The sequence below is a fragment of the Mesoplodon densirostris genome, chromosome 5 (genome assembly GCF_025265405.1).
Source record: "Mesoplodon densirostris isolate mMesDen1 chromosome 5, mMesDen1 primary haplotype, whole genome shotgun sequence".
NCBI classification, from domain to species: Eukaryota; Metazoa; Chordata; class Mammalia; order Artiodactyla; family Ziphiidae; genus Mesoplodon; species Mesoplodon densirostris.
In genome coordinates this window covers 59,762,791-59,776,397 of record NC_082665.1, presented here as the reverse complement: position 1 = coordinate 59,776,397, position 13,607 = coordinate 59,762,791, and the positions used below count along the sequence as shown (strand labels likewise).

The following is a 13,607-nucleotide window of genomic DNA, read 5'->3' as shown; positions in this document are numbered from 1 at the left end:
TGCCTTTTGACCCTGCTGCCTCCCCAAAGTGGATTGCACGATGACATGGAAAATGGGACCCAGCTTTACTATGCTACTGGCATTGTGGCTGGTGTGCGGATCAGAACCCCACGCGCATGCCATGAATAGAGGGAGCCGCGGAGGGCAGAAAGCGCCTCCGGTTTCCCCCGTCAACAGAAGGCCAGCTCGGTTACTGAGGCACACGGGGAGGTCTCAGGGAATTGAGAGAACCACTCCGGAAGAACCAAACCTCCAGCCTCTCCAAAGAAGGAGGGGCGTACCGGTGTTGAGAGTGGCTCATGCCACGGCACCGTCAGCCTCCCTGGGTATCCACGGGGCCCCAGTGAGAACTGAGCGGAGACCAGCAGCCCGGAGCTCTCCCCGTGAGATGGTCCGAGATGAGGGGTCTTCAGCTCGGGCAAGAATGTTGCGCTTCCCGTCTGGCTCCAGCTCTCCCAACATCCTTGCCAGCTTTGCAGGGAAGAATAGGGTGTGGGTCATCTCGGCCCCCCACGCCTCGGAAGGTTACTACCGGCTCATGATGAGCCTGCTGAAGGACGACGTGTACTGTGAGCTGGCAGAAAGGCACATCCAGCAGATCGTGCTTTTCCACCAGGCAGGCGAGGAAGGAGGCAAGGTGCGGAGGATCACCACTGAGGGCCGGGTCCTGGAGCAGCCCCTGGACCCCAGCCTCATCCCAAAGCTGATGAGCTTCTTGAAGCTGGAGAAGGGCAAGTTTGGTATGGTGCTGTTGAAGAAGACGCTGCAGGTGGAGGAGCGCTACCCTTATCCGGTCAGGCTGGAGGCCATGTATGAGATCATCGACCAGGGCCCCATCCGCAGGATAGAGAAGATCAGGCAGAAGGGTTTTGTGCAAAAATGTAAGGCCTCCGGGGTAGAGGGCCAGGTGGTGGAGGAGGGGAACAATGGCGGAGAGGCAGGAAGGCCAGGCCTGAGCAGCGAGAAGAGGAAAGAGGAGCAGAGGAGAGCACAAGTGCTGCCAACCAGAGAGAGTCGGCTGAAGGCGATGAGGAAAGCGGCCACCGCTGCGGGGGCCCCTCCTCCACCGCCCACAACCCCACGGGCCACCACCCCGCCTCCTGCTGCAGCCACAGCAGTGACTCGGGCCACCTCTCGGCTGGTGACGGTAACTGCAAGACCTACAACCCCCATGGGCTTTCCGACCACCCAGAGGCCCTGGACCCCCCGGGTGCACCCTTCCTCGGAGCCTCACAGGACCTCCGCAACAGCCGAGGTGGCCACTGCCAGGGGGCCCGTGGCCTCCAAGAACCTCTACCCTCCACCCAGGAAGGAGCAGCCCAGGGAGAGGCCGCAGACCGCCCGGAGGCCCAGCAAGGCCACCAGCTTCGAGCGCGTCACGGCTGCCCCTCCCACCACCGTCTCGGAGCCCAGCACCAGGGCTGGCGCCGGCCGTCTCCAGGACAACCGCACGGACAGGTGGGAGCACGGCCCCCGGGACCCGAATGTGGGGCCGGGTCCTCACAAGCCCTCGAAGGGGAAACCACCCCAAAAGAAAGCCCGGGACAAAATCCTTAGCAATGAGTACGAGGGTAAGTATGACCTCAGCCGGCCGACCGCCTCTCAGCTGGAGGAGGAGGTGCAGGTGGGGAATGTTGCCCCCAAAAAAGCGAAGGAGTCTAAAAAGCACGACAAGCTTGAGAAACCCGAGAAGGAGAAGAAAAAGAGGGTGAAGAGTGAGAAAGCAGACAAGTTACTCAAGAGTGAAAAGCAAGTGAAGAAGGACAAGGCTGAGAAAAAGAGCAGGCAGGAGAAAGAGAAGAAGAAGAAAAAGGCGGGGAGAACGGAGAAGGACGGGCACCTGAAACCCACAAAACACTTCGCTCAGAGTCCCAGGAAGTCGGTGACCGACCTGCTGGGGCCCTTGGAAGGCAAACGAAGGCTCCTTGTAAGTAATCTTCTCCTTGCCATTGTTTTGTGGGCCGAGGCAGTGTTAGGGCTTGGTGTGTTATTTTTCTAAAATCACATTGTTGGATGGCAGCCTGTGGCTGAACAGGTGCTATGTCAGGAAGATCATGAGGTTTGTCAAGGAAAGCCAGCCAGGCCAGTGGTTCCTTTTGATTAAGATATTCTATGAACCTCTATCCACACAGACCCACGGCCCTAAGTACAGAATCCATGACTGGGGGATCTTAGCCATGAGCCCAGGGAAGCACCTGTACTCTGGGTTAGCTTCTTCCAAACCCATCAGGCCCATCCCCACTTTACTGCTGTCTTCCACAGGACAGTGGAAAGATACACAGGATACCACTCCCTTTTGCCAAGTGCAAAGAATAAAAGAAGAATAAAAGAACACCTAAAGTGGAATGCACTGGCTGTGGTCACAATTAAGGAAAAGCGTTTCTCTCTGCGTGAGCTTAAAAACTAGAATCAGGTGTATGGGTAAATGGCAGGTGATCTCCTTTCCCCCCTAATTAGGTATATATCAGCAGTTGGAAGACTCAAAGGGGAAAGTAGGGCAGCCTGGGTGGGGAGTGGGTATGACGGGAGAGGGGAAGGGTCCTTGCTGGTCTGCCCTCACGAATATACTTTTAAAACCAGCTGGCTAAAATCTTCTCCCCTAAAGGCTGCCTTCCCCACTGCTTTGCCACCATCCAAAGAATGATACCAGAACCTAGTCAGACCCAAGAGGGCTTTGGACAGGAATAAGCACCATCTTAAACGTACAGGCAGTTCTCATCAGTGTAGAGAAAGGCTCCTCTTCTCTCAATGTCTCCTTGCTCCTATTTTAGTGCCCTTCCAAGAAGGGCACTAAAAAGGGGCTAGGAACCCTTTTTTGCCCCTAGCTTCTTAATGCTACATTTTACTCCAGGCTGTCTAGGAGGAAAAGGGCATAATGCAGTTAATTCAGAGAAAAAGATCAGCAAGTGGATGTTGGGTAACCTGAGTCAGGAATAATTCTCTCAGCTAGCTGGGTGGAAAGGAGCTGTCCCATGCCATTGAGGACAGCATCTATCCTGCTGAAGACACAAGGTGACTCCGTGCCCTGCATTCCTGCCACTGAAAGAGATGGCATCTCTTAGAGGGTCTTTTAGTTTTTCCAACTAAATTTGGATTAATGATCTGAGCAAAGTGACTCTGGTGTCCATGTATCTTTAGTGGTTTCAAAAGTTAAATGTGCATTTGAAATGCTATTCAGAGCAGAGTCCCTTGTGATATTTATCATGGGTGGGGCATATCCCCAGATTCTCTGAGCTATTTCATCCATAGTGTGTGTATCTATGTATTAGAACAAAGCCTAAGTTTTGGTTGATTCTACAGGTTCATGTGTGTGTGTGTGATGTGTGTGTGCGATGTGTGTGTCTTTTTACATATTTTTTGTATGTTGTTACCTCGTTTTTCACCAGAGCTTTAAAGTAACTATGTAAACTTAGGTTAGCAGAGGATAGGCTCACTGTTAGAGTAGTTTAACAGCTGCTTGGTTATTCCCAGAGTACACAGGTTTCCAGTCAGAACCAGAAGAATCACTGATTTCAGAATAGAATTCTACCTAGTACAGAAACTCCGGGGGCAAAGTGCTCTCTTTGGGGTATGGGAAAGCATTAGTAGTGTGCTCTATTGCTCTCTTCCTGAGTACCTGGGACTTTGTCCAGCCTACTAAAGCATATCACCCAACCCTGGCCATTTGGCCAGCAGGGCAGACATAGTGTTCCTCATGGTCAGGTTTTAACCAGGGAGGAAATAATCATGGGTAAAATGTCAGGATTGTAATTGTGCACCCATCTGGCAAATACTTCCACCGCCCCTAGCTTGTGGGTCAGAAGAAAGGGGTTTTCATACTATATCCCTGATATTAGTCATGCCTTTCATTTCTCTCTCTTTCTCTCCACTCCCTTAGTCAGGGATTTGAAAGCCCAGCTGGGTCTTTTCTGCTTTTAGCAGTATCCCTGATCATAAATTTCTAGCAAATGAAACTCAAACGACAGGTTCTGCTGATGTCATGTGAGGGAAAACAGAAACCATCTGGGATTGCTCATGGCAGTGTTGCTCTTTGGGGCTGGACAGAGAACTGGGATTGTTATTAGAAAGAAAATACCAACAGGAGGCATTTCAGTCTTGCATTTCAGTCCCATGTGTGCTCAGCTGATGATCATATCAGAAGTGTGTTCTCTGAAGAGCTAATGATGTCTAAAATAAGAATGGATTAGAAAAGACATGATAAAAGAAACACAACATAAAGTCAAAAGATGGAGAGAAAAGTGTCTTTTTCACCAGACAGAGAGGAGACCAGTGTCTCTGGGTGAAGGATTTTGCTGGTGCCATTTATCTTTTTTCCATTCATTTTTCCTGTCAAGCATGGCTGATGTTATTCAGGAAGTTTCAGTGATTCAGTTAATATTCATTAAGGCTCAGCAGCCTCCAAGCTGTTAAAGTACAGCTGACAACATAGCCCTCCAACTGGCCTCAACCTAACCCAGTGTGCTCAAACTGAAATGAGGTTTGCATTCCAAGAAATTGTGCTGGCCTTTTAGCTCACCTTTCCAGATTTTCAGTAACTTGGTGCCCAACTACAGTTAACCTACTGCTTTGCATTTATTTATATCATTCTTTAGATGTGAAAACATCACATAACTGCTGCTTAACTACTTAGAGAAACACTGGCAGAGATGGTATAGGTTATGGTCAGGTGAACAGCATCCTAATGGCCTTCAAAAGGAGCTTCAGGTAGAGCCAGGTGTCCTATTCTTAGGCCAGAGGTCAAGCCTTCAAACCCTCTGCCTCTCAGCCTGTCAACTGAAAGGGGCACATCCTGCAAGGTGCTTTGCTGAGACTGTGGATTAATTTTCACAACAGTCCATGAGGAAGGACTAATCAACTCCATTTACAGAGGAGGCAACAGAAGCTTAGACAAGTTGAGAAGTTTCCCAAGGTGTATAGCTAATATGTGACAAAGCCAGAATTAGAACTGAGGTCTGTTTGATTTTTAAAACTGAGGGTCAAACCACTTCCCCGTTCTGCCTTCCCATGGGTGTGAGCTTATCATGGGCATATGCCATAAACAGAAGGGGAAACTGAGAAATGAACCTGTTCGTTAGTAATACGGATGTTTTAAAATTCATTTTCAACCCTGAATTATTCATATAAAGGGTGAGGTACACCAATCGTCAACATTTTGTGTTGAGCACCAATGTAGAGCTTCTGTCTTTAATACCCAGATAGTTCTTTGCACCTCTACTCACCAGCTTTCCACACAGTCAGTGGAGAACAATAGATTGAATCCCCGTTAACCTAATCCCTCAGACTGGTTGGTGTTGGTTTGGGGATGACAACAGTGAGAATATAGATGAGCCGTTTATCACTAAAACACTGGACTCCGGAGTGTAGCTGAAAAGCCATCATGTTGTGCCCTGAGATCTACCTACTTGTCAATGAGCAAGAGGGCTCATCACGCCAAAGTACATAGATTCAAGTTCAAGTTTAAGCATTCTTTGAAGACTGAATCTCCCGTAATTCAAATATGTTAATACTTTTAACCTTACCTCAGAAATTTGGATATTGGGACAACAATCTACTTATTTGGTTTAATCTTAGAAAAGGATATAAAGCTCCGGTTTACTAAGGCAGACTACCAGCTGGGATGCTATTTCTCAGAATCCCGTCCTAGTATTTTGAGCTTAACACAGTATTTGGAATAAGTTGAGACTTAAACTATCTTCCCCCTGACATCTTCACATTCCTGTTTGTGCCCTTTACTTATGCAACCTGGCTTCATTATACTCTGAGGCTGCTTGTGCCAACACACCAGTTGGAACAGAAACATGAGAAAGAACAACACAATTCTAAATTCACTTTACATGCCCTGATTTATCACCACCAAACTGGAAAGAGGCCAAGCGCTAGACAATAATGTTTACTGAGAAGTTCTAGAATGCTCTTTTTAGGAAGCGGGGACTGGATACCATTTTAAACACTGTTTGAAGTAGTGCCACACTAGAAAATGAATGGGACGTAGATGTCAACACACAGGGAAAGAGTCGCTGAAATACATTTAGATGATCAGCCTCTTTTACTTTCTGTGCTGCAAACTCGAGGAGCAGATTGAACATAAGGGAGAGTGTCTTTACCAACGGTTCAGGGACTGCATCTAGACTTTCATAACCAGGGAACCACTCCTCTGGCTGGAATGATCTGTGTAGCCTGAGGAACGTGGGCCAGAATTGTGCTTCTACTGTCTGCAGGGCAATGGTGGGGCTGGAGCTTCAGTGCCTTGAAGAATGGATCCTCTGGTTGGGGAGATATGACATAAACATAAAACGAAGTGGTAAAAGGAAATACATAAATTTCAGGTGAGCCGTGCAGACAATAAGAACAGTAATTAAAAGGAGAAAGTGAGCATTGTGGGCTAGAAGACACTTTAAGGAGGATGCTGCATTTGAAGAATGACTCAGATTCTGATGAGGTGGAAGGGTGGGGAGGACTTTCTGGGTAAGAAGGGTGACATGGGTGAAGGCAGAGGAAGGAATGTGAGTGAATTATTCAGAGGCAACATACATCTATGATGCTCTGGTGCACGCAGCCTGTATATATATTATATATAATATATATACTAATGTATATGCTTGATTCTCACTACTTTATGAGCTCATAGGGAAGTTGTTCCATAGTAAAGATGAGAAAACTAAGGTTCAGAATGTTAAGTGGCCTTGTTGAGGTTACAGAGTAGCCAGGGGTTGAACTAGGACTAAAATGCAGGCCTTCCAATTTTGACTGCAATCACCCTTTCTCTTTGCCACTCTGCACAGATTCCTCTCATTTCACAGTTTAGGCTGGTCTGGCTACAGGGTGACATAAGGGAGGTCACGTAAGGGAGGAATAGGAGGAAAGTTAGCTAGAGAAAGCCTGAGGCCAGGTTGTAGAGGGCTGGAAGCTAGGAAATGAGTCATGCTAAATGAATGTCACCTCACGGGTGGGTTAAGGCTTCCTTGGGCAAAGGGCCTGAGGTGAAAGTAAACATCAGAGCCCTTTATTTATTTAAGTACAGCTCCCACTGGGTATCAGGGCCTAAGGCTACTGTATTCAGAGATATATGGGAGAAGCTGCCAGGCAGGGGAGAATGAGGTTCTATTTGATTACATAGTCTCTGAAATTCTCAATTATGCACAAGGGGGAGAAAAAGACCAAAGGGGGCTTTGAGGACTCTTAAAATCCTGTCATATCATGGTCTGTCCATATATACTGTAAGGGTCCATGAATGGAATGGAGTCTATGTATGGATTTGAAGTTACAGAGGCAGGTAATTATCAGTCATCTAGCATATATTCTAAATATGGGCCTATCCTTCTTTTAGAACAGGGAGTCCAGACTCATTACCAGTAAATCTTACCTTCGTTTTTTTACTCTTGTGTGTTCTCACTTAAACATTCATTTTATTTATTTTAAAATAGTGTATCTGTGAACAAAAAAAGCCAGAAAGAAATACCTAAAACATACCAACTAAAAACAAAACTCCTGGATATGGGCTACCATGAAAACCTAAAGAATTATTTTCAAATGTCATGTAGCTAATTAAAAAACTAACAAATAGCGCTTCCCTGGTGGCGCAGTGGTTGGGAGTCCGCCTGCCGACGTAGGGGACGCGGGTTCGTGCCCCGGTCCGGGAAGGTCCCACGTGCCGCAGAGCGGTTGAGCCCGTGAGCCATGGCCGCTGGGCCTGCGTGTCCGGAGCCTGTGCTCCACAACGGGAGAGGCCACATCAGTGAGAGGCCCGCGTACCGCAAAAAAAAAAAAAAAAAAAAAAAAAACTAACAAACAAAGCGAAAATACCATCACTATAACTTTTTATAGCCACCTTAAATCTTTTTTAAGACTAAGTATGAGTCAATGAATAAATAAGGGGAAATTTTATTATTTTCCTCTTGGGAAATTATTTTTCTAAAACAAGAATTTCCTACTCATCCTGTCCATCTGAAAACGTATATAAACACAAAATCAAAAATAGATGAAATTGGGGCTTCCCTGGTGGCGCAGTGGTTGAGAATCTGCCTGCTAATGCAGGGGACACGGGTTCGAGCCCTGGTCTGAGAAGATCCCACATGCCGCGGAGCAACTAGGCCCGTGAGCCACAACTACTGAGCCTGCTCATCTGGAGCCTGTGCTCCACAGCAAGAGAGGCCGTGATAGTGAGAGGCTCGTGCACCGCGATGAAGAGTGGCCCCCACTTGCCACAACTAGAGAAAGCCCTCACACAGAAACGATGACCCAACACAGCCAAAAAATAAATAAATAAATAAATAAATTTAAAGTACCTAAAACCATTTACATTCCCACCAGCAGTGTATGAACTTCCAGTTTCTCTACATATTAAAAAAAATAGATGAAATCATGTCTATTTAAGATAAATAACAATCTGAGAAAAACGAAACAAAATAAAACTTCATTCCAGAAAAACTTTGTTAATGTTCCACTCAAAAGCTATTGAACTCATTTTGATTTCCATGAGGGACAGTATCTTCTCAAGCACAGAGAATTCTTAGAAGAGAAAGCCTGCAGGCAGCAATAAACACATCTCTGACAGAGCAAAATAAACAGCAGGATGAGCTGGGACCAGATTTATTACCATTTTGATAAAGTATTCGATAAAGAGGCTGACAACATGGTGACTTTCCCTCTGCAAAATGCCAAGCTAATAGCCACACACTTCAGAAATATTTTATAAGGTTAGATGGGTAAGTAGAAAAGTGGTTGACAAATTTGAATTGGTCAAATGAAAGAAACTGTATAGACGGTGGTCCAGTGGTTAGGACTCCATGCTTTCACTGCCAGTTCAATCCTGGCCTCTGAGCTAATGATGAGCCTGCAAAGGGTGAGTAGACAGTGTTTACTGCAGACATCAGCCTAGTGAGCTAATGGGGTTAGAGAGGTCAACAAAGACCTGGTCATCATCAGCATAAAACTTCACATCCTTCCACTTCCAGGGTGAACAGCACATGCCCAGACACTCATGGACTGTGGTACACAGTTCTGGTTTCTGCTCAGGAAGAACCTGGTAAAATTGGAGAAAGCTCAGGAAAAGGCAGCAAAAATAATCACCAGAGTCAAAAGGCTTTTCTTTCGGGCTCGATTAAAACACTGAGGCATTCTTAGGGAGAGGGTCCAAGAGGAGCCCTAAAAAATAAGAGTATCCTCATTTTATCCGAAATAATGAAATATGTTTTCCCAGATAGCTGGTGACTAAAACATCTCTTTCTATTGCTCTATCTTCTCTTTCCCGAGAAAAAGTCAGAGGTTCAAAGTGAGTTTGAGAGACACAGGGGCTAGGTGAAAAATACCAGTTTTGAATTGGAGAGAAGGCTGAACTGAAAGAGTAAAACCCATCCTGTTCGAGGACTCCAACATCAGACATCCACCACGAGCTCTATGCAGGCCCAGTGTGACACTGACTATATTCTGTGACAATACTGGGCCAAAAGTCTGTCCTAAAAATTCTCTGCAAGGTTGCCTGATAAAATTCTAAGCCATCGAATGTTCCATAGTGCCCAAGGCCTGTCTATGAAACTCAACCCCGTGAGACATGAAATAATAGTGGTAACCACTGAATTCATGAATGTCTGAGCAGCCAATTAAGATAATGAAGATCAAAATAGAGGAAGAAATGGGAATTCCTTGGCAGTCCAGTGGTTAGGACTCTGTGCTTGCACTGCAGGGGGCATGGGTTTAATCCCTGGTTGGCGAACTAAGATCCTGCATGCCATGGGTGGTGCAGCAAAAAAAAAAAAAAAAAAAAAAAAAAAAAAAAGAGAGAGAGAGGGAATACAGTCATTTAAATAAATAAATAAATAAAACATAAAACAAGAGAGATAGCATTTATTGAACAATTGTTGCATGCCAAATATCATGTAATGCTTACATCAGCCTTGTGAAAGAAGCATCCCTGTGCAGAGTTCACAAATGAGAAAACCAAGACACGTGGAGACTGGTAATGAAGGCAGACAATAGTGGAAATGAATAGAAAACTCTAAGCTGTCTGGAGTCATTAAAAAAAGGCCTTTCCAAATGATCTCTTTTGGCCTTAATTATACTATCTATTCAACAAAACAATCTAGTTTCTTCGTTTAGGTGTCAGTCACTACCAACCCTCTATTCCAAATCATCCCTTTGGCTTTTGCCTCTGTGTGAAACTATCACCGTGAGTTACTGTTTTCTTGCTTTCACCCTCCTCCAGCTGATCACTGCTCCCAAGGCTGAGAACAATATGTATGTGCAGCAGCGAGATGAGTATCTGGAAAGTTTCTGCAAGATGGCCACCAGGAAAGTCTCCGTGATCACCATCTTTGGCCCTGTCAACAACAGCACCATGAAAATCGACCACTTCCAGCTAGGTTCTCTGAAACACTTTATTATATTATTGCTTTTCTCTCAGCTAAGGTGGGGCACACCTTATGGGAGAGGTCGGTGGGGAATCAAAAGGAAAATTCAGGTTTCAAGAGGGCTCTTTTCTTGTGGTAAGAAAGGTCAGTCCGCCTAACTACTGATATGTAGCCATTCTGAATGGTTCTGGTTTAAGTTTTGGGCACTTTAAAATGAAAAATATGCAAGCACTCTATGGTTTGAAAGTAAGTAAGATGGAGGAAAATGGGAGAAGTAATACAATGTGTTGGGGGCAGCCAGAGAGGTATCCTGACACTTTCTTCTGGATCCTGAGTCTTCTTGCCTGTGAGCAGCACCATCTGATATTCCTGCAGCCTTTGTGCTGCAGGCGACTCCCTCACAGATGGGATTCCTGCAGACCCTTGGGGGCCCTTGACTCTGGCCAGCCTTGGGGGGAATGAGCCAGGGCTGAGAGAAGCTGTGAAGCTAAATGAAAAATCACTGGAAATACAGACTGAATGGCGCCCAAGTCCTTTTGGAAAGCAGAGGGATTTGGATGAGTGTGGAGTTTTCACAATTTTTCATATTAATGATGCGTGTGAGGCGTGCAGCTCAGCGTTGGGCAGCTGAGGTTTAACTCACTGCATTCTCATGGGAACATGGCAAGACTTACTGTGAGTAATTATGCCTCATGGTCAGAAGCCCCACCTCTAACTCACCCAGTTTCTTTTATAACTATTACATCTCCAGAGCTTTATTTTTTTTAAAAAAACGTTTTTTCTTACATGATTTCTCTACTTTTGTTTATTGTTGTTTCAACTATAATGAAAATCCTTCTTCTTGTACCATTTGTGTATCCTACATATTTTTCATAAAATATATTTCATCTGAAAGCGTATAAAACATACTTTTTCCATTAGTTAACTGTTTTTTTTCTGGCCGCACTGCGGCATGTGGGATCTTAGTTCCCTGACCGGGGATCGAACCCGTGCCCCCTGCAGTGGAAGTGTGGCGTCTTAACCACTGGACCACCAGGGAAGTCCCTCTATTAGTTAACATTTAACTTCATTACATGTAACATGTTACCTCACATATTTTTCTGTCATGTGACCTTGGTATCATTGAACACATGTCAGTCGTAATTATGTCATGATAATGTCAACTTGATTTTAATATAGTCTAGCTTTCTAAATCATATTTTTTATTGTGATAAAAACACTCAGCATGAGATCTATCCTCTTAACTAATTTTTAAGTGCACAACACAGTATTGTTTAGTATAGGTACAGTGTTGGCCAGCAGGTCTCCCCAATTTATTTGGGTTTGAAGTTTCAGTTATGCATTCTCTATTTTTATTAGCTCACTTTCCCCTGAGATAATTCTAAAGGAAAATAAATAGCATCCTTTCCAATGTCCTCTCATAAATCATTGTGGATCAGTGATTGGTTTGTGGACATTTATCTCTGTGCTGTATGTATGTCTGGGAGGGAGAACAAAAAGAGAGAGAGAGAGAGAGAGAGAGATTGTGTCCTTACCAACAATAACAATAATCATATAAACAAAAGACACAAAAGAAGTTCTAGAGTTAAATAAAGAGGTTCAAATCCATGGTCACAATGTATTTGTTGTGTGACTTTGGGCAAGTTATTCCTAAGTCTCAGCTTAGAACATAGTTATATACATTTCACAGGTGATGGTGAGGATTTAATAAGACATTATATGTAATTACCTGTCACATAATAAGTACTACTATTGTGGTCATCACCACCATTTGATCTGGCAGGCATCTAGAGATCAATGAGCTGTCACAGGGACTAGAGCACGTATAATTGAAAAATACTTGTAACTGCTTTCTGCTAATTACACAGGGTTGACAGGGAACCCTCACAACTGCTTCTCAGGGTCAGGCTGCATTACTACTCTTTGTGACAAAACTGAAGCCCAAGAGGGGCTTCCCTAATGGTCCTGTGGCTAAGACTCCGTGCTCCCAATGCAGGGGGCCTGGGTTCGATCCCTGGTCAGGGAATTAGATCTCGCATGCATGCTGCAACTAATGCTCCCACATGCCGCAACAAAGATCCCGTGTGCTGCAACTAAGGCCCGGCACAGCCAAAATAAATAAACAAATATTAAAAGAAAAAAATTTTTAAATGGTGTATTAAAAAAAAAAACACTGAAGCCCAAGAGACTAATACTACAAAGCCACATATTCTGTGGTTAACTGGGAGTCAACCACTGGCTTCCTGGATTTTCAAATAGTAGCATGAGCCAGTGAGCTTGGTTATAATCCAGATGTCTAGAGAGGAAGTAGGTAATCAATCCAGTACAGAAACATGCCGGCTGGTGATGAAAACCTTCCTCCACCAGGTGTTCCCAGTGTCAAATATGTTAGGCACCAACTCACACAAAGAATTGTCATTCCTTATTTCAGAGAAGTTTGGAAAAATCATTATATCTTCCACCTCAACCTCTACATGGTCCTAACTGTTACAAGCATTTGGTGCTGCCTTGGCAAAATTTTAACATTAATCCTGCTGTCTTGTAGACATCTGGATTGAATATGAACTGTAGAGGATGGAGATTTTCTTTTCTGCCTGATTGAAAATCAGGTATTGTGATTTGGGTGTTTGCCACTTATTGAATGGCAGCTTGGACATGATTTGGGGGCCTTTTATTTTGTTCCTCATCTAATTCCTGGAAGGCCTTTCTCTCCTTGTGTCATGTCCCAGGTTACCCTTATGGGAAAGGCTGTAGTACTTTCAGCCAAGACTGGGAGTCAGCCATGGGAAAACAGGAGTTGGCACGTGCCATGGTCTCAGTGAACCAATCTCCAGCCTTGACCAATTTTCAGCTGGAAATCTATCAGATGGCCTTACTTTCCTCAAAATAAATCAAGCACTCTCTACTCTTCCAGTCTTTAACTGGTCCTTAAAAGCAGAGGCCCACATCCAACTACAGTGTGGGCTGTACTCATCAGCTGGCCTGTCTTGCTAAACGTATTTGAGTTATAGATGATGGACCTACAAACACCAGGAAACTTATTTTAAGGTTTCAGTCATTATTCATTCTTGAGCAAATTCCAATGCAGAATAAGCCCATCTGGTTTTGCCAGCCCAGAGTATATTATACGTGAGGGTTTAGAATGACCTAACACACACACACACACACACACACACACACACACACACACAAACAAAATAAAACCCCATAACCAAAAGAGGAAAAATAGAATGACCTAACACATAAAGGCATTCTTAATTG

General features: G+C 44.8%; 1 protein-coding gene across 1 annotated transcript in view; it reads left to right on the top strand.

Moving 5' to 3' along the window:
• CCDC80 (coiled-coil domain containing 80) overlaps positions 1-13,607 on the top strand; it is a 38,460-nt gene that overhangs the window by 647 nt on the left and 24,206 nt on the right. The window contains exons 2-3 of the mRNA XM_060098936.1: positions 30-1,927; positions 10,202-10,358. Coding sequence (XP_059954919.1) covers positions 41-1,927; positions 10,202-10,358 — 2,044 coding nt within the window. The 5' untranslated portion in view covers positions 30-40. The remainder of the gene's footprint in view (positions 1-29; positions 1,928-10,201; positions 10,359-13,607) is intronic.